Source organism: Malaclemys terrapin, chromosome 4 (genome assembly GCF_027887155.1).
Source record: "Malaclemys terrapin pileata isolate rMalTer1 chromosome 4, rMalTer1.hap1, whole genome shotgun sequence".
In the NCBI taxonomy this organism is placed as follows: Eukaryota; Metazoa; Chordata; order Testudines; family Emydidae; genus Malaclemys; species Malaclemys terrapin.
Genome location: NC_071508.1, coordinates 7,240,805 through 7,264,828, shown reverse-complemented (window position 1 = coordinate 7,264,828; position 24,024 = coordinate 7,240,805). Strand labels below are relative to the sequence as shown.

The 24,024-nt window shown below is 54.5% G+C and overlaps 1 protein-coding gene across 3 annotated transcripts in view; it reads left to right on the top strand.

Moving 5' to 3' along the window:
• The window catches only part of ZDHHC5 (zinc finger DHHC-type palmitoyltransferase 5), a 37,420-nt gene extending 14,051 nt beyond the window's left edge, over nt 1-23,369 (top strand). For 2 of the 3 annotated variants that reach the window (XM_054027043.1, XM_054027045.1), the window contains 10 exons: nt 13,723-13,844; nt 14,445-14,602; nt 15,175-15,347; nt 15,602-15,704; nt 15,822-15,913; nt 16,400-16,532; nt 16,940-17,063; nt 18,728-18,840; nt 19,527-20,398; nt 21,488-23,369. In XM_054027043.1, coding sequence (XP_053883018.1) covers nt 13,723-13,844; nt 14,445-14,602; nt 15,175-15,347; nt 15,602-15,704; nt 15,822-15,913; nt 16,400-16,532; nt 16,940-17,063; nt 18,728-18,840; nt 19,527-20,398; nt 21,488-21,653 — 2,056 coding nt within the window. In that variant the 3' untranslated portion in view covers nt 21,654-23,369. The remainder of the gene's footprint in view (nt 1-13,722; nt 13,845-14,444; nt 14,603-15,174; nt 15,348-15,601; nt 15,705-15,821; nt 15,914-16,399; nt 16,533-16,939; nt 17,064-18,727; nt 18,841-19,526; nt 20,399-21,487) is intronic. The other variant, XM_054027046.1, reaches the window with a different exon arrangement.
• The last annotated feature ends 655 nt before the right edge of the window (nt 23,370-24,024 follow it).

The window sequence follows — 24,024 nt, the reverse complement described above, 5'->3', positions numbered from 1 at the left end:
AGCAGGTTTGTTCAGGATGGAAATACTTAGGCAGAGTCATTTAATTGTAGGTCAGTTGAAGTTGTTTAACCTACTTTACAGCGTCGGATTAAAACTCAAAGCACCGCCAGACAGGAGCACAGCTCAGGGAGACCAAAACAGTACATTGCCAGTCAGATTATTGAGGGCTATGTTGTACTGTTTCCTTCAGCTCAGAGACAGAGTCTCCTCTGGATCCCTTTTTTTTTACACAGCTGCTTGAGTGGGAGGGGGTGGAAAGGAACATAAGGCTGCAAATCTGATTTTACTCTCACTTGATAACAATCCTTGAGATTGAATCATTGTCCTTGTATTTTCCCTCCTCTGTCACTTGTGAGCCTCCTGGTTTGTGGCTACAGACAGGTCCCCTCCCCTTCTGGTTTCCCTGGATAGTGACAGCAGCAATCAGGTGACACTGGGGCAAGCCTGGTATGTTTCAGTCTGCTCTCTCCACAGCCTGTGGTCAGGTGTGGGAGCAGCCCAGTCGCAAACTGCCTCCAGTAGGATTGCTCACTAGGACTGTCTTGTTTATTGCAGGGTTGCTCACAAGGGCTGTGCTGCTGGCATTGGTCCTAAAGCGTTTGATTTGGAAAACAAAACACACATAGTTGCATGGAGTTAAACAAACAGAAGAGAGATGAGGAGAAAAAAGTAGGTTCCGTGTAAAGACTTGCAGGCCCCTTGTTGGCCTGTGATAACGTTGCTCAGCAATGGGGTGTGAGAATCGGACTGGTGCCTGGGTTTCTGTTTACTCTGCCTGGATGGCTGTCTTTGGAGACGTCATCATTTTGTGGCCCATGTGGATCCTTCACTGCATCTTTCCAGCATGTAATCTGTGCTGCCCATTAGTCCATCTGAGACCTGACCTAGGATTTACGCGCCTAAGTCAAGAAGTCCATTTTAATGCATGGACTTAGTTAGGAGAGGCATCAAGTTACATAATATGGTTTAAACTAATTAGTGTTGTCGGCCACTATTGGGACGAAGCTGAGAAAACAGCATTGACTTGAGTGAGAATAAAGAGGGAAGTGAGCTGTGTCCCCCATTCTCCTCTTGGAAGGAGGAAGAAGCTGAATTTGTATTGGGGGTTTTCTCCTGAACATTTCCTATCATTTAGGACAGGGAAAGCCCTTTGGGGTCCATTTCTCTCCCCCTCTCCCTTCACACCCTTCCAGGCCTGCTCCCCTGAGTTTCAGGCCTTGGCTACACTTAAGAATTCACAGCGCTGCCACGGCAGCGCTATGAAGCGTGAGTGTAGTTGCGCCGCCAGCGCTGCGAGAGCTCTCTGGCAGCGCTGCAAGTTCTCCACCTCTCCGAGGGGAATAGCGTGCAGCGCTGTACTCGCTGCGCTCGGGGGGGGGGGCGTTTTCACACCCCTGAGCGCAGCAAGTTGCAGCGCTGTACAGCACCAGTGTAGCCAAGGCCTCAGTAAATCTAGTTTTCACTGTCTTTCCCCTTTGAAGACAATTTGGCCATCTATATAATCTCACCTTTCACAGAAGTTTCTTAATGTACAGCTGCTGTTTGTCCCTTTGCTCAAATTCCTCCCAGAATTCCTAGCTGCCCTCTCTCTGGCTCCCTGATTAAGCAGCACAATTGCCCACTTCCCCAAACAAGCTGCCATCTCTTATGTTTTAGTCTGTACCAAAAAAAGCAACCAGTGGCTGCTAACCTCTCATTCCCTGTCCTCCTTCGCTCACCCCAGGCCTTTTCCTTATGGGCATGCTGCAGACAGAAAAGCACCATCCAAATGCAAAGATGGGTTTGGATTTTCAGCTTGCTGTATAGTACTTGTAGTTTGAAAGCATCGGAAAGTCAGTACTTTTCAGGGTACCTCTCTCAGGAGGTATGAAATGGAATATAGTCTTTTGCACTGATGGCTGCAGCTCTGTTTCAGTCAGGGGGACGGTGAATGGGGTATGGATTCTCTGTCCTGCCTCTGGGGCCCCAGCCAAACCTGTGCCAGATCAGTAGTGATGGAAATTCATCTGCTCACAGCTATTTGGTTCCTATTTGAAATGAGTTGAAGAGTGTATGGGTTGCGGGGATGGCTATCGGCCCGTGTTCTTGTTGTCTCTTTCTTTACAATGAGCCTATTCCTATGATACTTGAGTGCCTTGCGTGTTCGTTAAAGTGAATATGCCTATCTCTTCACTTGGTTTATTGGAGGCATTTTGGTGGCATTATTTTGGGCAGGCTGGGTTGTTTTATAGTGGATCTTTGATTTTGTTCTGAGGTGCTGAGATTTATGGTCACTCTGATCTCTCTTGAGCTCTTTGAGTTTGCCTGATTACTGATAAGGCTCAGTCTCCGACAGTCACGTGAGTCCATATCACAAAAACCGCTGGCATTGATTTTTCCATTTGTCAGTCTCAGCTGAGAATCCAAGGACTGAATGGGCCAAGGAAACCTCACTTCCCTTTCCATAGGAGGAAATGGGAGCTTGCACCTGCCCCATGAGGATGGGTGGGCAGTAGTGAAAGTGGAATACGACACAGTGATCAGATTTGCCTGGAATTGGGGTGGGCTGTGGTATAAGGCCTCCCAGTGGACCTATCACAGGGAGTCTGAGCAGAGCGTCCCAGCTGGATTGCACCCCTTGCAGTCATGACAAAATGCAACCACATGGAGCTGGAGGGTTATTTGCAATGAGGGTTTAGAGAGAAACTGGAAAGGCCAGTATATTCTCTCCCCCCCCCCCCCCCCTTGACTGTTCAGCCAGGTTAATGTGATAATGCCAGCAGCATCTACTCTTAACTATACATAGGGAAAGGTCAGAGTGCAGCACCAGAGTCAGACATAGGGGGGCTGTTTCCTGTGAAGTAATTGTCTCCCCGGGGGAAGTGAAATAGCTACTAGAAGAGGAGGGGGTTTTGGGGGTGGGATTGAGCCTGTGCTGTAACTACTATTTTTGGGGAGAGAAGAAGATCTGGCTGCATTAAAGAGCATGGTCTATGGCGGGGTGGGCAAACTTTTTGGCCCTAGGGCCACATCAGATACAGAAATTGTATGGAGGGCCAAGTAGGGAAGGCCTCCCCAAACAGCGAGGTGTGGCCTGGCCCCCTATCCACCCCCCCGGAACCTCTACCCCCATCCAACCCCCCCGCTCCCCGCCCCCTGACAGCGCCACCCTGGAGCACCAGGCCTGGTGGTGCTATAGCCGTGCCACCCGGCCGGAGCTGCAGCCACGCCGCCCAGGCGCTGGGGGAACTGTGACTGTGAGGGAGGGAAGGGAGCAGAAGGGGAGGGGCCAGGGGCTAGACTCCGCCCTGCTCACCGAGCTGCTGGGGGAATTGGGCTAGCTCCTCTGCAAGCCTGTCCTGACCCCGCTCCCTGGCAGGAGCTCGGGGGCCAGAGGGAAGGGTCCTGCGGGCTGGATGTGGTCCGCGAGCCGTAGTTTGTCCCCCCTGGTCTATGGAGTAACTGGTTTCTCCAAGTGTGACTAGCAGAGAAACCATCTATGCCTCAGCTCCCAAGGTATGACTCAGTTTGCCTGGTAGGCTGGAACTGTTGAGTTTCTAAGCGCTCTGTTGTTATCTACAGTGGAAAGACAAGCCTCAACAGCTCCTCTGGAAATCAGTTGATTTCTCTCTAAACGTAAGAGCAAACCTCAGTTCCCTGGGATTCAGATGGTCCCTGAGGCTGCTATGTGGAGAACCCCACCTCCCCTGGTTTGGTGTAGGTTAAAGGAGCATGGAAACATTCACTGTCCTTGCTGCCTCTCCTTGGGCATGTTGTGACTCAGTGTGGGAAGTCCAATCTAGCTAGGAGCATGAAAGACAGGGCAATGCATTCCTGCCTATCTTCAAATAATGAGGCTTCCTTCCAGCATCAGCCTGGGCCTCTGCTCTGCGAGGAGCAAAGGGAACCTGCCTAGGACTTTCTTATCTCTGGTGCTTGGAGGGTGGATCCTGGCACTGTTGCCCTTGAGGAAATCTCACTGTGCTGGGAAGCTGTGTGCGGGAATCCTGGCACTAGTATCTGATATGCGAATCTTTGTTTGCTTGGAGGGTGAAGGCTGGAACAATTAGCTAGTAGGATCTACACATCAAAGGCTTCACTTTCCTGGAAGAGTGGATTCCACACACCCAGAGCGCTTAGAGCAGGGATCTGCATGCAGTCCGCCAGGGTAAGCCCCCTGCTAGGCTGGGCCGGTTTGTTTACCTGCCACATCCGCAGGTGTGGCCGATCGCAGCTCCCACTGGCTGCGGTTCACTGTTCCAGGCCAATGGAGGCTGCCAGAAGCGGTGCGGACCGAGGGATATGCTGGCTGCCGCTTCCCGCAGCTCCCATTGTCTGGAGCGGCGAACCGCGGCCAGTGGGAGCTGCAATCGGTTAAACCTGCGGACGCGGCAGTTAAACAAACCGGCCCGGCTTACCCTGGCAGGCTGTGTGCCAAAGGCTGCCGATCCCTGACTTAGAGGCTGGTAATGTGAATCCTGATACTAGCACACTGGTGTGCAGGTTCCACAATATAAAGGCTGGGCATGTGAATGCTGCCATTAGTGCACTGCCCATGGGTGGCACGAAGGTGTGACTTGTGTTGTTAGTGTGCTGTGCTTGGGAGCTGGAAGTACAAGTCTTGCTGTGGCTGGAGTCAGGAACACTAATCCCCGGGGGTGTGGATCCTACAGATCTGGAAGAGAATTTTTTTTTCCTTGTGGAATCTGGGAATCTCTGAGCTTTGGCTCAGTTCCTAAACTCCTGCTCTGAAATCCCAGACTGGGAATGGCTTTGAATCCCCAGCCTGTCGTTCTGGGTATAAAGTTCACTGTGTACTGAATGGTCTTGGTTTGGCAGCTTGCCTGCCTGGTGGGCTATAACTAGACCTGATATGGTGGGTGTAGACTTTCCCCAGGGCAGATAGGGGAGATTGGGGAGCTGGTGCCATGCAATCGCTTTTGTTTTCTGTTAACTACGTGGAGAAGAATGTGTTGTGGAGACTCTGAATGCCCAAAACACTCTTGGAATGGAATAAAAAGATTCCCCACTAAAGTACTTGTTGTGGCCACTCCAGACCTCATTCCGAGTTGGGGAGGAGGATAAACTGTTGGAGTTAATCCCTCTGCTCCCTTTGCAGTTGAAGACTTGTTCCGTCAGAACTGTTATGATTCTGATACACTGGGATCATGATTGGGGCTGAAATCTGGCTGCTTTTGTTTTCTCACCCAGCTCATTCTTGAGTGTCCGTTACTGTCTCTTAGAAACTTGACTGCTTCTTCCTGAAATGTCCAGGGGAGGGAGTCCACTTTCCTCCCTGCTTGGGTTTGAATTTGTCCTCTGTACTGGAATGCCCAATGGGAGGTTCTGCCATTCATTCCCCTCAGGAAAAGTACATCTCCCTGCTAGAAGACTGGTTACTTGCTTTGTTGGCATTGCAAGGGAGAGAGGAGATAGCGTGAAAGGTGCAACTTTCTTATTAGAAGGTGAAGTTCCTCTGGCCCAGACACACACCTGCAGCTGTGCATGGCCTCTACTAGCTTGCAAAGGTCCAGCTTTCTACATTCTTAGTTGGGTTTTGGGTTTTTTTGGCTCATTCACTACTTGGGCATTTCTCATGCAAAGTGAGGTAACTAGGACCTAGTGACAAAGGCTCATGGGTCTCCCTGACTGTTCCCCTTCCCTCTCACCCTGAAAACTTCAGTAGGGCTTTACTTTCTCTTTCTTGAAGGGAAGAGAATCTTGCTCTTGGAGAGGGGGGAGCCATTCCAAAATTATAAGTGTGACACCCCCCCCACATCAGTCCTACTAGGCTCTCCCTTTCCTCCTCCAGTTAACAACCACATCTTCCTCTTCAGTTCCCTCCCCACAAGTTGCTGCCCTCCCAAAGCACCTCTCTTCCACTTCCTTTCCTGTTCAGCAGAGGGAAGGGCTAGGGAGTTAGGCAAAATTCCAACAATAGCTAATAGTCACTCTGAGCTGCAAAATCAAGGGTTCAAGGTCAGGGATTGGGGGTGACTCAGCTCTGCAGGGCCAGCTACTACTCAGCAACTGCCTGTGATAGGAGGGAGGAGAGGAAGCTGCTGTGAATGTGGGGGCTGCCTTGTAGGGAGGGAACCAAACTTACTCCCCGCCTTGTGAGCAGAGAGGGGACCAGCCCATCTCCTCCCCTGGACTCACCTGCATGGACCTGCTAGGGAGCTGAGGTCTCAACCCCTCCCTAGACTGCCAGGAGCTGAGTGGGTTCAGAGCTCTGGCCCTCCGGAGTGGAGAAAGTGGGAGTGGTTCCCACAATCGCTGACCTTGAAGCCCTGACTTCACAGCTGAGCGAGTACATTGCTGCTATTGGAGTCTTGCCCAACTCCCTATCTCTCTTGCTGCACCATGCTATGCACCACCAGGGGCTTCACAGCTCCATGTGGCTGCAGGCAGTCCAGAAACTAATCAACTGATGGCAACTCAGTGAGTGACTCCTTCAGTGCTTATAGCTTGGCTGTTTGCAGTCTCTCTTCAGCTGCCTTGTGGGTGGTCTTGAAGGAGTGAAGTTCAGCTGTTTTTGCAATGTCCTTAGGTATAGATAGCTATATGAGGTCCTGCATTCCAGCCAACTTCTGCCCCATGTGCTGTCCCTGTTGTATCTTTCCTGGCTGATTAATAGTCACCTCACCTCTGCCAGTGGCCCCAGATCAAGAGATACTTTCTTCTCTCTCTGGCAGTGAGGAACAGAGGAAGATGCTCTGCCCTTTTGGGGGCCCTATGAGTGTCTTATCTGTTTGCAAAAACACTAGCAAAGTGAAGTGTCATTCCACCAATCCCTTGAATGGCTTTTCTAACCATTCCGCACTCCCTCCTGGGCCAATGTCACGCAGTTCAGCTTGCAAGGAGCGTTTGAGTGGCGGGAAATGGGCAGTTATTACAGAGGCTAAATTTCACTGTTCACAGTTGTGGGTCCTGTAATATGGCATGTGGGTCTTCCATTATGATGACATTTGGAATTGCAGTCTAATGGCAGCATGGCTCAGAGTTCAGGTCCTGAGCTCCCCTTGCTGGCAGGGACTGGACACCAGAAGAAAGGTGGAATGAGCACCTCGAGCCGCTGAGCGATTCCCAGGCCAGCTTTTGTGAGGAGAGGATACAAACCATATACAGATACATTGCTAAACCCAAAGTACAGGCTCATTGGTATGCTGTAGATTCACAGGTGTCTTGGTTCTCCTTGCTAGCCATGCTAGTTCAGCTCTTGCCCTGTAGGAATGCTTGGCAGATGAGGAGTATTGGACTCCAATGAGGAGTATTGGAGTCACCTGTAATCCTAGGAAAACTGTAGCCTTGCCTAGTGGATGGGGTGGTTAGTATGAGGGGTCTCTCCCTCCTTCTCAGTCCAGGGTATGGCTTCATTGCACAGTTAACATGGGTGCTTGGCACCTGGGTCTGGGCACGAGGTTAGCATAGCCCTAAGGGTTTCCCCACAGCAAAGCCCTATCCACATTATTGTGTCCTCACTGTTTCAGCACTTGCCTGTGTGTGTGTGTGTGTTTGTGTGTGTGGGTGGGGGGGGGGGAACATATCCCATGGCTCTGTGTGCGGAGATGCTCTAGGATTTTTTCCTAGTCAGTTGTCAATTGAAAGAGAACTTGTCTGTCCTTTGGGAGGAATTATGGGGAGACTATGGAGGATTATCAGCACTCAAGTGAGTTAGCCTGTGTCTTCATTGCAAAGTGGGCAGGTTCCAGCCCAAGTTAAAGTGGGGCCTGGGTTCTAACTCCCCCCATCCCAGGTAAGATAGACTAGGCTTAAACCACCTCCCAGTTTGGGGTTTTTCTGTGTGGATTGTAAGGGGTCTTGGGCTAGAGTCTGGGTTAACTGTGCAGAGAAGAGATACATACCCTTACTGATGTGACATTCTGAGATAGCGAGCCAGGTTCAGGTCATGGTGTTGCTTTTGCCCTCGCCTTTCCCTAAGAAAAGCCCCCTGTGTTGGGTGTGATTTCAGAGGGGCTTCCACCTGTACAAACTGCACTTTTATTTATCCTACGGTGTGATCCCTCAGCAGCAGCATGTGTACCGTGGGGACCATGAGGCTCAATTGCCAAGTGTAACCCTCCCATAGCAGGTTTCAGAGTAGCAGCCGTGTTAGTCTGTATCCGCAAAAAGAACAGGAGGACTTGTGGCACCTTAGAGACTAACAAATTTATTAGAGCATAAGCTTTCGTGGACTACAGCCCACTTCTTCGGTTTCTTCCCTCCTTGCTCAGACGGTGCATGTTTGGTTCCTGGCCTGATTCACACAGGTCTTTGTAGGCAGCCACTGTAGAGAACATAAAGTGGCTGAAGTGGTCTTTAAAGCCCTTAAAGTGGAGGGACTTCCCCCTTCCTCAGTGAGTTGTGGGCTGCTGGATTTCTCTGCACCACCCCTTATCTGACACGGTCTGCCTTCTAGAGACTGCAGTGTCAGGCCTCTGCTGAGGTGGATTGTAGAGTCAGTCCCTCCCCATTTGCTTGGCCAGCCCAGTCAGCGCACCTGGTGCGGTACAATCCATAAAGGAAAACACAGTCTGTGCCCTAAGAAGCTGTTGGGCTACCCTCAACAGATGAGCCGGTTCTAGGTATTGCTTCAGGAGAGGGGGAGGAATGGCTGGGTGCCCAGGGTGCCAATGAGATGAAGATCACTTTTGAGAGTGGATTGATACTGAAAGCTGCAAGGTTTAAGGAGGAATTTGCCCAAACAAAAGGGGTGGTGGTTAGGTGCCCAGGAAACAGCTCCACGTATGAGGCGCAGCTTGGATGCACTGAGGAAGGAAGGCGGCTTGGACAGGAGCTGAGCAGTGCAGAGCTTTGAAGGGGAAGGCAGTGAGGGGGGAGTCAGGGAGGATTTGGGGGTTGATGTGGTCTGAGCTGTGGCAGAAGGGAGGATTTTTAGCCACCCCAGGAAGGGTGTCCTTCAAAAGCCTGGTGGTGTTGCTCCCTGTCTGCTTGCTCTTTGCAAGGCTTTTCCCATGCAGCGTGCCCCCTGGCTGGTTTCTGGAGTGCAGCTTCGTGTGCCATTCAGAATCACTGTGCAGGGAATCCCCCTGCCAGGAGCGGAAAGGATTGAAAGCCACCCCCTCTACCCCACACACTGGTATAAAATTACTAAAACCTGGGTAGACTCAGGGATGCTGTAAGGCTGCTTGGGCGCTCGCGGCAGTCACAGGCAAACCAAGCTTGATGCTGCTCGTCAGGCACAGAATGAACGTGCTAGGGGCGGGGGCGTGACATGCCAGGCTGCCTCAGTTTCACTTCACACAGCCTGCGTAGTACATTGTTCCCAGTCTCTGGCTTGTGCTTTCTGTGGCTAGCAGCTGTTCAGGTGGGAAGGAACCTAGGTTATTGCTCATTGCAAGAGGGGCTTCTTGGAGCAGAAATTGCTGTTTTGGTTAGCAGTCCCAGAGCCAGGGTTCATATAGCACCTCTGCTATCCAAAGACTTTGCAAGTATTAGTGGATTTAGCCTTCTCCCCGACCCCGCCTCTCTGTGTGAGAGACTGATGGGGAAACCCAGAAGGGAAGTGATTTGCCCAAGATCACTTAGCAGGTCTGTGGGAGAGTGTGGGACAATACCCAGGAGCAGGGCTCAAGCCATGCCAGAATGCTCCAGTACACGGTTTCAGCACCTTTTTTAGGAGCTGGAATGGCATTCCAGTACTTCTGCTAGTCCTGGTCCAGGTGCTCCTTTCCCTCCTGGGTTACAAAGCATCCTTTGAGCCTGTTCAGTCAGTGAGAGAGTCACCACTTCCCCCACCCAGGCCAAACAGGGTGTGTGAGAAAGTGAGAGCCTGCCTGGTGGTGGAGTATTTTGGGAGGGACACTGACCTGGATGCAGGCTCCCTTCCCATGCCCTGCCAGGAGAGAGTGAGGGGAATTAATTGGGTTAATTATCAGGTGGGACATGAGCAAGCCTGCCCCAACATTGCCTCCAGCTGGGTGGGGCCACCAGCACCTCCCTTCCTACCTACCTGCTCTCTGGCCATCTCTCCTTTCTCCCCACGCCCTTGTCTCCCTGCCCTTCTTTCATCTCTCTCTCCCACTGCTTGAAGCTGCATGTCAGGACAGGTGTGTGCAGCCGCTCCTCCCTTGGCTTCCAGGACAGGCACATATTGTTTACCTCTCCTTGCCTATCAGCACATGGCTCCTCTTCCTCCCAGTCCCATCCAGGCCTCACTCCGCCTGCTGGTAGCTCCCCGCCCTGCCAGGCACTCCCAGAACAGGCACCACTAACAGAGCGGGTGTGCAGGGACAGCACAGGCAGTGGCAGTGCTTGCTTCCCCCAGCAGTGTCTAACTCTAGCCCTGGGGTGATGAGAGACTCTTCAATCTGTGGCCTGTCCAGCCATAGTCCCTCTGCTGAGACTACTAATGGGGAGGACTGAGTAAGTGCTGGTGACTTTGGGATGGAAACATCTGTCCACTGAGAAATGTACCAAGGCCCTTCCCAGTTCCCCTTGCACAAGCAGTACAAATGGCTGTGACGGTTCTGACTGCTTCAGCAGCATGATGGGAAACAAAAGTGGGATAGGAGTAACTCACTATGAACCACTGGATTGGAACTGATGCCCTAGAGCAGACAGACACTGTCCAGTTCCCCGAGCCCTCCCCTCTTCCCCGCAGCCTGCCGCCTTGCCTTTCCCTCCCCCGGCATCACTGGACTGCTTGCCTCTTGCTAGGCCTAGTCTGTAGGTGTTGGCTTTTGAACATACTCTTCCCCTGGCCCATCTCACACTTTGGTTTTGGTTAGCAGTCCCAGAGCCAGGGTTCATATAGCACACGTGGCTGCTGTTGCCCCACCCCTGCCCTCCATTGGAGATTGTCTGTGTTCCCACTGACCTGCATGTGAGAGGATGGTTTAAGTGGGCTTTTCTGTCCTAGCTGTCCCTTTAAAGGGAATGTTAAATGATCCCGTCTGGCAGTGGAGGAGGGGCTGAAAGTGGAACAATGAGCAGTGGGGCAGGCCATCCCTGCCCAATCTAGAGTGTGCCCCACAACTGCTGCCCCAGACTCTGAGGCTACCATGGATTACCCCAGTCATGCCATATGTCATCCTGTTCAGCCGGCCATGCGCTCTCCTCTCTGTCTCTGTGCTCCTGCTGCCTAAATCCCTCTGCATGTATTGCAGACTGCTCTGAGTCGGGGGAGGGGGAGAGGGACAGATGCTGCCCTAGATCTGTGAGATTAAACTCCCAGCAGCAAAGCAGATTAGGGTATTACACCGGCGCCTTCAAGGGGGAAGCCCACTATCTCCTGAGCCCAAGCTCCTCCAGGGGAGGAGGGACGGTGATTCCCCTACCAGTGTGTACCATTTCTGACACCACTCTCAGCATCCCTCCAAACCCTCCTGGGATTCTGGAGGAGCTGTTAGCCAGCCAGCCAAATACCCAGGGGTGTGTGTGTGTGAATGGGGGGGCTCTATCTAGAATGAGGGGCACTTGAGCCCTGTCTCCCCCATGGCACACCTCGGCCTCCCACAGCGTGAGAGTTTTCCACAGCTGGAGAGTGGGTGGTGGCATATTTCTAAGGGATGTCACACCAGCAACATCACTTGCACCACAGTACGCAATCCTACTCTGTAGTGACTCCTGCTCTTCCAGTCATGCCTTCTACTTTGCCAATGCACCTCAGTCTGGCTCCTGCCCTTTCCATCCTACCCCACCCTCATCAGCTCTGCCAGTCCATCTGCATCCCGGCCTTCAGCACTGAAATGCACCTCAAGGTTTATAGGAGCCCTTTGCTGTATGGGGTCTGGTTAATTCCAGTGGGTCTGGGCATCGTGGTGGGGATTCTATAAATAAGGTTGGAACTCCCTTATCACTGTCTACCCTATTTTGACCTCCACCCAAACAGGCTTAGCAATAGCAGAGTATTAGCCATTGTGGATCTCAGACCCACCACCCATGACTGAGCTAGATTTTATTATGTGTATTACAGTAGCACATAAAGGCCCTGGCTACTGCCCTTTGTCCCCCAGAGGGCACTGGGGAGCAGACAATGAACTTCTTTGACCCCCCCCGCACATCCCAGCACAAGGCAGAGTTTGGGGAGCCTTAACTGACTGTCCCAGCATTCAGACAGGGCTGTCTTTTTCACTTGGACATTCTGCTTGGGTTCTTTCTGCTCAATAGCTGCTTTCCCCACTCTACCCTGGGCTCCCTGCGCATGTTGTGGGGGACATATTTTTCTCTTGCAAGCTCTCTGTGTGTGGAGCTGCTGGTCAGACTGGCTTGTCCTGTTTCTCTCCCTCGCTGGCTAGTTTGCCTTAATGAGTTGGGTTAGTCCTGCTTTTGGTTTGTCCAGGGCTCTGTCTGCCTTGGGTAATTTTGCAGGCCCTATTCCTGTAGTGTCTCAGCACCTCATACCCCATGTACCCTCATACGCTGTGAGGCAGGGCAGTGCTATTATCCCCATTGTACAGAGGGGGAACTGAGGCACAGAGAGGCCATGCAACTTGCACAAGGTTACACAGGGAGTCTGTGGCAGACCAGGGACTTGAACTCAGCTCTCCTAAGTCTTAGGCTGGAGCTCTAACCGCTGGGCCATCCTGCCTTGAGCACAGACTGGGGGCATGGTTAGATCCCACACAGCAGGATGGAACCATCATTTAATTGCTGGGGTATGACCATCTTGTCCTCCAACATGGCTGAATTTGGAGGGGACATTTGTGATGGGATGGAGGAGGACTGTTCTTCACTCTCCCCTTCCAGTGGATTTTCCAAGCTGGTCAGAGAGGCCCAGCAGAATGCTTCCCTTATGTGCCCACTGCTAATCACTTCCCTTCCTGGACTCTCTGGGTTCCCCATGCCCAGCAGCTACTGTTCAGAGTGTGGAGGGAATGTGCTGCATTTCAAAGTCAGCTACAGGAGGGTAGGGAGAGATTATGGGAATGAGTTTCTATACCAGCAAGCTCAAGCAAGAGCTGGTGCTCAGTGGAACAAGGTTAGGATCTAGCCAGGGGACCTGTGGCCCAGAAAACAGGCCAGTACTGTTGGGCATTGTTTCTGCTGGAGGGCCCAAGTGCCCCCTCTGTCCCAGAGGAGGGACGCAGTCAGTTCTGTGTACCCTAGTGCTGCTTGGCTATTTGGCATACCCCTGTCCTACTGAGAAGGCTGCAGGCGAGTTTCCAAGTGCACTATTGTCCTGGTTGGCTCTTCTGGAGAGAACTAAGGGGAGTGGCCTGTTGCAGGAGGAGAAGGGTTAACGGCTGTGTGTTGGAAATTCTTTGGCTCCAGTGCAGTGTGGTTCCTAAGCTTCCCTGGGGAGTGTGAATCCCCTCCTCCAATGTTTGTCCAGTGGGAAATATGACCCACCTGTCAGGGGTGGAATGTGGCCTTCCACTTTGGGACACCGCACAGCACAGCAGGGACGGCTTGTCCAGTGCCCAGCACGTCCATCCACTCGCTCTATCCTCTGCCCAGCTGCTGCCCTACTGAGCTCTGCAGCAAGGAGCAGCAGCTGGGGAAAGGGTATTAAAGGCTTCTCTTTCTGCCTTCATACACAGGCTTGAAGGCAGGACTCTGTCCTCACCCCTTTCCAGTTCACAGCTCCAAACAGCATTGCCTGGAGTCCCTCCTTGGCTAGATGAGTCTGAAGGGCTTCCCTTGGGGTTGCAGAATGCAGTTATTAGACTAAATTGGGGAAGGGCTGGTGGGAAGGGCTGGGGGCATCCTATCTAGCGTCCAATTAGGTCATGGGTCGAGGTGATTTTTCATTGTCTCATCTCTTGTGTCTGTGTGCAGGTGCCCAGGGCTCAGCCTGTACATCTCTCCGATCATCCCCATCTACAATGCTGTTGTCTTCCTCTTCGTGCTGGCCAACTTCAGCATGGCCACCTTCATGGACCCGGGCATATTCCCACGAGGTGAGAGCTGTTCCCGTTTCACTGCAGTCCAGGAAGTGTCTTGTCAGGAGCCAACTCTTTCCATGCTCTGCTGATGACGGGACAGGGGCTGATACCCCAGATCTCCAGCTTCAGGGCATAAGGCTGGCCACAGAGCTAAGGAAAGAACCTCTTTGCCCTGGTCATATGGTATTGTGCTGGGACATGCATTGTGAGGGTTTTCCTTTTTCTGTCATGTCTGGTATTGGCCTCTGTTGGAGCCAGCATTCTGGATCAGATGGACCAATGGCCAAAACAGATATAAATCCTGTATTCCTGGATCAGGTCCCTGAGCCTCCCATGGTCAGCAGACATCTGAGAGGCCAAGGCCTAGGAGACCCTCCCGATAGATGGTTCAATATTTGGGGTCCTCTAGACGGCCCTCATGCCTGCTCAGAATGCAGACTTGGGGATTTTCCTGTTAGGGGGCGGCTGAGGTGTCCAGTGCAACAGCATCGGGACAGCAAAGACTGGGGTTCTCAGAAGCTCTCTCAACTCTTGGGGGCAGATAGCAGCTGGGTTTGGCCTGTGACTTCCCAGTGCTCTGACTTATTGTTCTGCTGGGCATTTCCCCTCCCTCAGCAGAGGAAGATGAGGACAAGGAGGATGACTTCAGGGCCCCACTCTACAAGACAGTGGAGATCAAGGGCATCCAGGTGCGCATGAAATGGTGTGCGACGTGCCGCTTCTACCGGCCCCCGCGCTGCTCCCACTGCAGCGTCTGTGACAACTGTGTGGAGGTGAGGAACCGCCGGCAGAGCACGGTGCAGGCTGGACTGCAGTGATCTGAGCTACTGTGCCCACAGCACCCTATGTATTGCACAGCTCCGCATGCCAGTGGTGGTCCTGTGCTGTGCTTGGCTGCAGGACATGGAGGGTGGGTCTGTCTGAGTTGCACTCTATTTGCCCTATGGCTTATGGGGTGAGGACCCTAGAGGACAAGGGCATATTGTGCTCTGCTTCCCTGTGGCAGGTGGGTGGGAGAGTCTTCTGCTCTGATCACCATGAGGGTGAGAAGTTCTGACAGTGAGGGTCCTACACTCTGATACCAGGTAGATGGTCCTGCTCTGTGCTCTCCCTGGAGGGTGAGGAACCATGGGAAGGGGTGGGGTGGCAGGGCGGTCCTGTGCTCCGCTCTCCCTGTGGGGGGAGGAGCTGTGGGGTGGGGTGGCAGGGCGGTCCTGTGCTCTGCTCTCCGTGCAGGGGGCCTGTGTTCTGCTTGCCCCATGTTGCAGGTTGGCTAGTGCCTGTGGCCCTGTGCTGTTGAACAGAAGCCTCTGACTGTTTTCTGCTCTTCCCTTGTAACTGGCAGGAGTTTGACCATCACTGCCCCTGGGTGAACAACTGCATCGGGCGGCGCAACTACCGCTACTTCTTCCTCTTCCTGCTCTCGCTCACCGTGCACATCATGGGCGTCTTTGGCTTTGGCCTGCTCTATGTCCTCTACCAGGTGGAAGAGCTCTCTGGGGTCCGCATGGCCGTCACGTATCCTCCTCCCATCTCCACGGTGCAGCGAAATCCTGCCTAAAATAGCAGCCCAGACCAGGAGAGGGGGCGTCTCCCATGGGCGTGGGGGGTGCCAGGAGATGAGCATTGCAGGCTGGGGAAGGGATGTCTCCCAGGTGCAGGGGGTGCCAGGAGAAGAGCATTCCCAGTCGGGGCAGGATGAGCAGCAGGGCTTGGAGCGGGGAGTGTGTATGAGACCAGCACTGTGGTTGGTTCCTTGACTTTGCTGGCAGCATGGCTGTGATGTGCGTGGCTGGTTTGTTCTTCATCCCTGTCGCTGGCCTTACGGGGTTCCACGTGGTGCTGGTAGCCAGGGGACGCACTACCAATGAACAGGTACGTACTCTGCAGGCCACAGGTGTTTGGAGGGTGGGAGGGAGAGCGGTGGCCGGCCGGCCTCCCCTCCCTGCATCTCCGTACTGGCTCCCCTGAATGGTTCCCCGTCTCCCACAGGTTACGGGTAAATTCCGGGGTGGTGTGAACCCCTTCACCAATGGCTGCTGTAAGAACGTCAGCCGTGTTCTCTGCAGCTCCCCAGCCCCCAGGTAAGTCTGCCCCACCTGCTACAGGGAGATCCGAGCCAGCCCCTTGGTCCCAGACCTGCTTAGCTGTTCTGGGAGGTGGATGTCCTCATGTGAGTGTCTGCTTCGCTAGGGCAAGTCCCTGATCCTCTGCTTTAAATCCAAACCTGCCCCTGGGTGTTCTCAGCGCAGCCGCCAGCATCCTTCTCATTGAGGCACTCGCCTGAGGGCGCTGCGTTCAGGGGAGTCTCCTGGCTTTGATGTCCCCTGTAGAATTGCTTGGTGATTGGGGAACTGCATGGCTAAAAGCACCCTCATTCTGGGCCTAGCATCATAGAGAGCGTGGCTCTTCTCTCTCCCCTTCCCTGTCGTGGGGGTCCCTCTGGGGCGTGCAGCTCCTTCCCGTAGGGTGCCAGCCAGGCAGGAGCAGTCTGCGTGCATAGGGCACTGTCCCAGCTCAGTCGCTCGCGTGTCAAGTCCAGTGCTTACCTCTCCCGTATGCTTCACTAGATACCTCGGACGACCAAAGGCAGAGCAGACGGTGTTGGTGAAGCCGCCCTTCCTGCGGCCTGAGGTGTCAGATGGACAGGTCACTGTCAAGATAATGGACAACGGTATCCAGGCTGAACTGAAGAGAACAAAGGTGAGGAGGACGGCACCCTGGGCAGGGAGAGCCCAGGGGGTGCAGTGTGCAGCCGTGAGTAGGAACCGAGTGAGCCTTTCACCTGCTCCCTTTCTTCCCCTCTCTGTGGTTTCACTGTGTTCGTCCAGCCTGCCCCTCAACTGAAGCCGTGTTCCTTCCATGTGGCGACCACTGCTGCATGAGGCTCACACCCTCCCTCCCTCTCTCCTCCCGGGTAGCTCTGAGGCACCTCTTCCCTTCCCACCCAGCATCTGAGCCGCAAGTGGACGTTGCTCCTGGGATGCCTTGTCAGCGCCAGGAGGCAGCAAGGCCCCTTTAACACCACCTCACTGCTGCTGAGCCCAGCGGGTAGGACCTTGCATCCTGCCCTACCCTTCTGATTGCTCCTCTGCCCTTTGTCTCTGCAGTCCAAAGGAAGCCTGGAGGTGATGGAGAGCCAGTCTGCCGATGCTGAGCCGCCACCCCCACCCAAGCCAGACCTCAGCCGCTACACAGGTCTGAGGACGCACTTAACCCTGGCCACCAATGAGGGTAAGGAAGGCATGCTAGGCTGACGAGCAGCTGTGCCCCACCCGACGCAGGGAGGGGAGCCCAGGGGCGCAGACCAGGATCGAGGTGCATCGGCAGAGCCCAGGGCTGGGATAGCAGAGGGGGCTGCAGAGCAGAAGCAAAGTGCGTCAGCAGAGCTGGGGCAGTTTTAGGAATGTCTCTTGGAGCATTTGCAGGGCTTAGTTTGTGTTGCACACAGCCTAGTGAAGGGCAAAGCGGAGCTGGTGACTGCGTTGCCTAGATTGCACTGATCCCTGGCCGGGAAGGTTGCTGCGGTGGCTCTCTGGACTAGCGAGTTAGAATGGTTTGTGCTGCTACCCTCGTGTGTGGGAAGCAGGGATCCAGAGGGGGCCTGAGTCTTGTCTGTAGCCTGATGTCACGATGGTGGTGACTGTCCTGATGTGTAGGTGGGAGCACAGATGCTAGTGCTAATTTCTCTCATGTAGGCGTTATCGCTGGCTCCTGGCCTGCCAGCTCTGTCCCCCGCTGGGAGAGGGAATCCAAGGGAATGTGTGTGGAGAGGAGGCATGGTCTGGTGACTAGACTACCTTCCTGGGAGTCCAGAGCTCTGTGCTCTGACTGACTCACTTAGTGACACCTTGGGTGAATGGCTTCCCCTCTCTGTGCTGCAGTTTCTCCAAGTGTTTGCCTGCCTCTGAGAGATGGTGTTGAGCTCTCTCTGTGGGGAGAGGAGGCATGAGCTACTGGTTAGAACGCACAACGGGTCATTGCAGAGGAAGACACTGTCCTTGTCCCAACTTGTTTCCCAGCTGACTGGACCCAGCAGTTCATACTCCCCACAGGATGGGTCTGTACTGGAATGTAGCGAGGCTCCATAGGCAGAACTACAGGGTGTGGTGGAAGAGGCGGCATTTGGACAGAATGGGGCTAGGGTGGAGGCAATTCCAGGGTTCGTGTGGGAGGAGTTGGAGCAGCGGGAGAAGAGGCTTTGGGAGAGGCGGCTAAGATCTGGGCAGGGGCAGAGCCTGGAAGGTGACGGCAAGATTCTTGGCCTTGAGGTAGGAGGTGAGGGCAAGCTGTGACGTCTGTAACGCCAGTTGGACAGAGCTCCCGAAATGCCCAGCACACCTCCCCACCCTCCCTCGTCAGGAAGAGGAGAGCTGCGGGCTTCTGCCTGTGCTCAGAACAGGCAAGGCTCTTGTGTGGAGCAGTGTTAAGACGATCCACAAAGCCCGTCCCCTGGGCGCCAGGGCAGGACTGTTCCCCCGCAGCGTATCTCCAGCATGGTTAGAAAAGCCCCAAGCAGTGGAGCCCCTTGAGTATTGCGCAGCTCAGTGTGGGGTTTCTCCACCAGTCACAGGACCCCTTGCTCAGCAGAGTGGAGCCGAGAACCCATGACCCAGTGCTGGACAAGCTGCACGCAGGGCTGGAAGCTGCCTGCCTGATCTCACTGTTGGAAAATGACCCTCCTGCTCCATTTCATCCCATTCCCAGTGCTGCCCTTTGGCCCATGTAACCCAGCTCCTCCCCCTCCTTGGCGTCCCAACCCCCTATCCCAGGCTCAGAGACGGTTCTCACGGACCAGCACGATGACTGTGGTGTCCCCCAACTGCGGGGAGAGGACCCTGCGGTGAGGCCATGAATGCTGTGTGTGAGTGTGTGTGTCTCTCTTCTCCCCTCCACAGACAGCAGCTTGCTAGGCAGGGACAGCCCTCCAACTCCGACCATGTACAAGTACCGCCCTGGCTACAGCAGCAGCAGCACCTCGGCTGCCATGCCGCACTCCACCAGCGCCAAGGTAATGCTGCCCTGGGAAGGCCCTGGGGGCTGGGTGGGGGTGGGGAGTGACCCTTCTTAGGAGCTGCCCGTGGGCAGGTGGAGGCAGTGGAAGGGGGATATGCAAGAACTAAGTGTCTCAGAACGTCTTGGTTGGGTCTAGCCCTAGGCCACCCACTCAGTCATTGCCATTGGGCTGTGGTGTTATAAGGGGACAGGTTCACGACTCCCACAGAACTCAGGCTTGTCCTCAGAGGGCGGTTCTGGGAGAGGGGCCAGGGCCCTTCTTAAGGGGATGTTACCCCAGCTCCTGAAGCTGATCGCGCAGGGCAGTGCAGGGTGGGGTGCTGAGTTCCCCCTGCTTTATCTCTTGGGATGTGTCCCCTGCCCTGCCTCTGGGGATGCCCTATGCCAACCCTACGGGGCAGAGCTGGGGGGAACGTGGGGGCTGGGCTGTGAGGGGGCTCTGGACCCTTTTAGGGGAGACCTTGCTTTGAGCTCCTCTGCCCCGTCTCTGAGGATGCCTGATGAGGAGTCTGCAGGGTTGAACCCTGGGAAATGGGGTAGGGTCTGGGCTGTCTCTGGAGGAGCCTTGTTCCAGCCCCCAGGACAGTATAGGGGGCAGGGCAGGCTGGAGTGGGTCTCTAGTTCTGTGGGTATTAGGTGAGGGGGTCTCTGACTATACCGTGCATCTCCTGTGCCCTGCAGCTGAGCCGAGGGGACAGCCTGAAGGAGCCCACCTCCATCGCCGAGAGCAGCCGGAATCCCAGCTACCGCTCGGAGCCAAGCCTGGAGCCCGAGAGCTTCCGCTCTCCCACCTTCGGCAAGAGTTTCCACTTTGACCCACTGTCAAGCGGCTCACGCTCCTCTAGCCTCAAGTCGGCCCAGGGCACGGGCTTCGAGCTGGGCCAGCTTCAGTCGATCCGCTCCGAGGGCACCACCTCCACCTCCTACAAGAGTCTGGTGAACCAGACGCGCAATGGCAGCTTATCATACGACAGCCTGCTCACCCCCTCTGAAAGCCCCGACTTCGAGTCGGTGCAGGCTGGGCCGGAGCCAGAGCCCCACATGGGCTACACCTCGCCCTTTCTCTCGGCCCGCATCACCCAGCAGCGTGAGGCCGACTTGCACAGCCACTTCCCTGGCGCCGGCTCGCCCAAGCACCCACCCCCATGCGAGCCCTCGCCCATGCGCTATGACAATCTCTCCCGCCACATTGTGGCCTCCATGCAGGAGCGGGAGAAGCTGCTGCAGCAGTCACCTACCCCGCCACCCCTGGCCAGGGAGGAGGACACGGGGCTGGTGGACTCGGGCATCCAGTCAACACCGGGCTCCAGCAATGCCCCACGCACCAGCTCCTCCTCGGACGATTCGAAGCGCTCACCGCTGGGCAAGAACCCGCTGACCCGCCCGGTGCCACCCCGCTTTGGCAAACCGGAGCCACTCCGAGTACGCTCGCCCGACCCGCTCACTGCCCCCCAGCTGGGCAAAGTCGTGTCTTATAGCAGCCAAAAACAGTCGCCTCAGGCCAGCATCCCGGAGACAGAGGAGGTGGCCTTGCAGCCATTACTGGCACCAAAGTAAGTACCAACTCTGCCCACCGCGCGCTTTATGTGTTCTTTGACTCGGCGGGGGACAAGCTGCCTGGGCAAGCACCCCACCGCCATGCCGACGGAGGAGCTCGGAGGGAGCCGACAGCACGCAGGAGGGAGAGGCTGGGGGTGATCCACAAGGAGTCCTGCCTGCCCTCGTCTGGCCCTTCCCCCTCCTCCCTCCAACACATGAGCCAGAGAGCGTGGTGTGAGACAAACCCTTTCCTCCTCTCCCCCCCCCCCCCCAGCCATGCCCCTCCTCTCCCCTTCCATCCAGGGAGAGCCGTGACCCGCTCTGCCTTTCCCCCTCTCTGGGAAGAGCCCTGTGTCTGTGAGTTACCTCTCCCCCATCCCCAGTGCAGTGTAGGGGGGTGAGACCTCCCTCCACCCTTCTGAGGAGTGTGGGGTGTGTCCTCTCTCTCCCCCTCCTGTGCCCAGAGAGAAAGCAAGGGTGTGGGTGTCTCTGTCCCACCCCTCCCTGGGGAGTGCACGGCCTGTGCGCGCCTGCGTGTCCGACCCCTCCCTGGGAAGTGCACGGGCTGTGTGTGGGAGGGTGTGTGTGTACACGCCTGTGTGTCTCCGACCCCTCCCTGGGGAGTGCATAGGCTGTGTGTGTTTGTTCATGACTGCGTGTCTGACCCCTCCCTGGGGAGTGCAAGGCTGTGTGGGTGTCTCCCATCCTTTGATCGGTGGAGGGAGGGGCAATGTGGATTCTAGCCCTCTTTCCTGGGGGAATGCAGGGCTTCCTCCCAGTGTGCGAGACCCTTCTTTCACCTTAGTGCAGTGGGAATCTCTCTCCCAAAAGGTGTGGGCTGGGCTCTGTCCACCTTCATGGTTTAGTGTGCTCCTGGCCCGTTGTCCCTTTCCCTACTACATACCTACTCTCCCCTTCCCACCCTCTGTCCTGGGGTGTCAGACGCACCTCGAATCCTCCTTCTCTTCCCCATTTGTGTGTGTGGATCCCCACTCCATCCCCCTGCCATTGAGCGTGCTGTGCTGTGTGGTTGAAAGTTCCACCGATCCCAGCCCTGTGGTGTGTGGTCACTTCCTGACGCCCTTGTGTCCTTCCTTCCCCAGAGACGAGGTGCAGATGAGAACCGCCTACAGCAAGTCCAATGGGCAGCCCAAGAGTCTGGGCCCGGCCTCCCCCTCCCCTGGCCAGCCACCTCTCAGCAGCCCAACTCGAGGAGGAGTCAAGAAGGTCTCTGGAGTGGGCGGGACCACTTATGAGATCTCTGTATGAGGGGCGGAGCTCTCTCCCCACTGTCGCCTACTCCCTGGCTGATACCAAAACGCCTGGGCCCTGGTGGGCAGGGGCCATGCTCAGGAGCAAGGCACCCCTGCTCTCTCACATGCATGGACATTTTTTAGAATCCTCCAACTGCGGGGGGAAATAGCTGAGAGGACAGTGACCTTTTAAAGTATGACCCCTGGGATTTGGGGTGAGACCCTGGGCACCCCCTAAATCATCACAGCTGCAACGCAGCCTCGGTCCCCCTCCTCCTCCCAACCAGCTGATTGACTGCAAATGTAGCACACACTGCCGAAAGAAAGGGGGGAGGACTATCACGGCAGCGCCCCCAGCTGGTGGGGGGAGGCGCAGCCTGCAGTTGCGCCACCACCGATGGGCCAGATACTGTGGACCTCGTGCAATCACTCGCCTCGTGCGGTAGGAACGGATCGTTTTTAAACAAGGATAATTTTTTTTATGATTGTTACGGATTCTATTTTTTTCCCCTCTTCTGAGTTACCAGGTGTGTGTATATATAAATATCTATATATAAATATAAATATAAAAGAAATTATATATCTACCAGAGAGAGGGAAGAATCACCCCACAAGGGCCCAGGCCCCACGTGCCCCTTTAGGACACTCGGCCCCAGGAAGGACGACATGGGGATGTGTGTGTGTGTGTGTAGAGTATATACATCCTGGGGGACGGGGGGCTTTCTACCACAGGTGCCTGGTTAATTCGAAAGGAGGCACCTGTGGAATTGCCAGCATGGGAGGGATGGGAAAGTATTTTATATTTAGGGACAGACTCCAGGTCCTTGCTCATGTGATCCTAGGCTTGACCCATTGCTCAATTCTTCTGCGGCCTGTCCTTCCTCTAGCAGCCATGCTACGGTCCTGGGCCCGGCCTGCCTTTTGTGTCTCATCTCCCCCTTTCTGGCTTCTCTGCTTCCTGGGCAGATTTCCTATCCTGAGGAAGCAAAGCAAGGGGGAGAGCTGGAAGGCAGCCCTCCCACCTCCATCGTGCAGTGGTTAGGCGTGACCTCCCCTTTAGCTGAGGGGGGTGAGCAAATCCAGGTCTCCGTTGTACGGGTGGGTTTAATTAAGGACTCAGTTTCCCATTTTTAGAGCCTCCAGTATTCAGATGAGATGGGATGTGTCATGAAACTGACTCCCAATAAAGTGGGGAGAAGGGACTGGAGGGTTTCTTCTGTTTCCCGATGCTACCCCTTCCGCAACAAACAGATGAACTTGCACAGCGCTAGAGACATATCATTGGGGCTCAGAAGAGCAGTGTGGGGCTTGAGGGCTGTGTTCCCCTGTATAGAGATTTGACCTGTATCTAACCCCCCCCCCCCTCCAGCCAATTTTAGCAGTTCTTCTCTCTGATGTTTTTACATTTCTTATTTTTGATGGTTCCGTTATGGTTTCTCACTGTCACACGGTTGTTTTTATTTCCAAACTGGGGAAGAGTAAAAAAGAAGAAACAAAACCAAACCCCAAAAAGCAATATTTTCATGTCATATGCCAAAAAAATTATAGACATCCACACCAAAACCCCATGAAAGTCAAAGCAAACCAAGCAGAAATCCAACCTAATCTCCAGGCACTACTTGACTCTTTCTCTATGGCAATATCTCTCTTGTGGCCTCCACAGAGCCGCACTTTTATTTTTTATTATGATTAGCCATTTTAAAACGAGGAATAAAAAAAATCTAATAAGCCACCCTCCAGGCTTGTGTGGTTTTTGTTTCATTTTCCTAGGGGGAGGCGTTGTCTCCTTTGGTATCTTCCTTTCCCATTATTCCATCCAAAAGAAAGATCTGCGGAAAAATTGCCTAAGTCTTGAAGAGCCAGAAGGTCAAAGAATTAAGCTGAGCTGCCAAGAGAGGTCTCCAGAAGGTACATGAGTGGGTCCTTGCGCTGTGTTCTGAGCTGTGGTGGTGTGCTAATGAGGCATAACTGCTAGTAGTGGTCAGTTCCTTGTTACCTGGTGGTGTGTGAGGAGTGGGAAGACAAATTGACTTTGGAAACTATCAGTGAAGGGCTGAGTAAGGCTCGGGTGAAGGGCAGCTATCGATGAGTCTGTGAGAGCTTGCAAGTAGGGCATCTGCATAACCTGGCGAGGGCCAGGGCCTGGCTGTGAAAGAGGCAGTGCTTGCATTTTGGGGAAGATGGAGGCTGATGGTAATGAAAGAGATGGGAAATAAGGGCGCCACCCAGCCCTCCCCACTTGATCTATTCCATCGAAGGGTACAGGAAAGTTTTCTGGATATGAAACCTGCCTAAGCAGCAACTAGAGCTTCAAGCATTCCCAGCACACCCAGCAAGCCCACTGTGTAACCAGGCATAGGCGCATGCTAGGCTCTATCCATTCAATC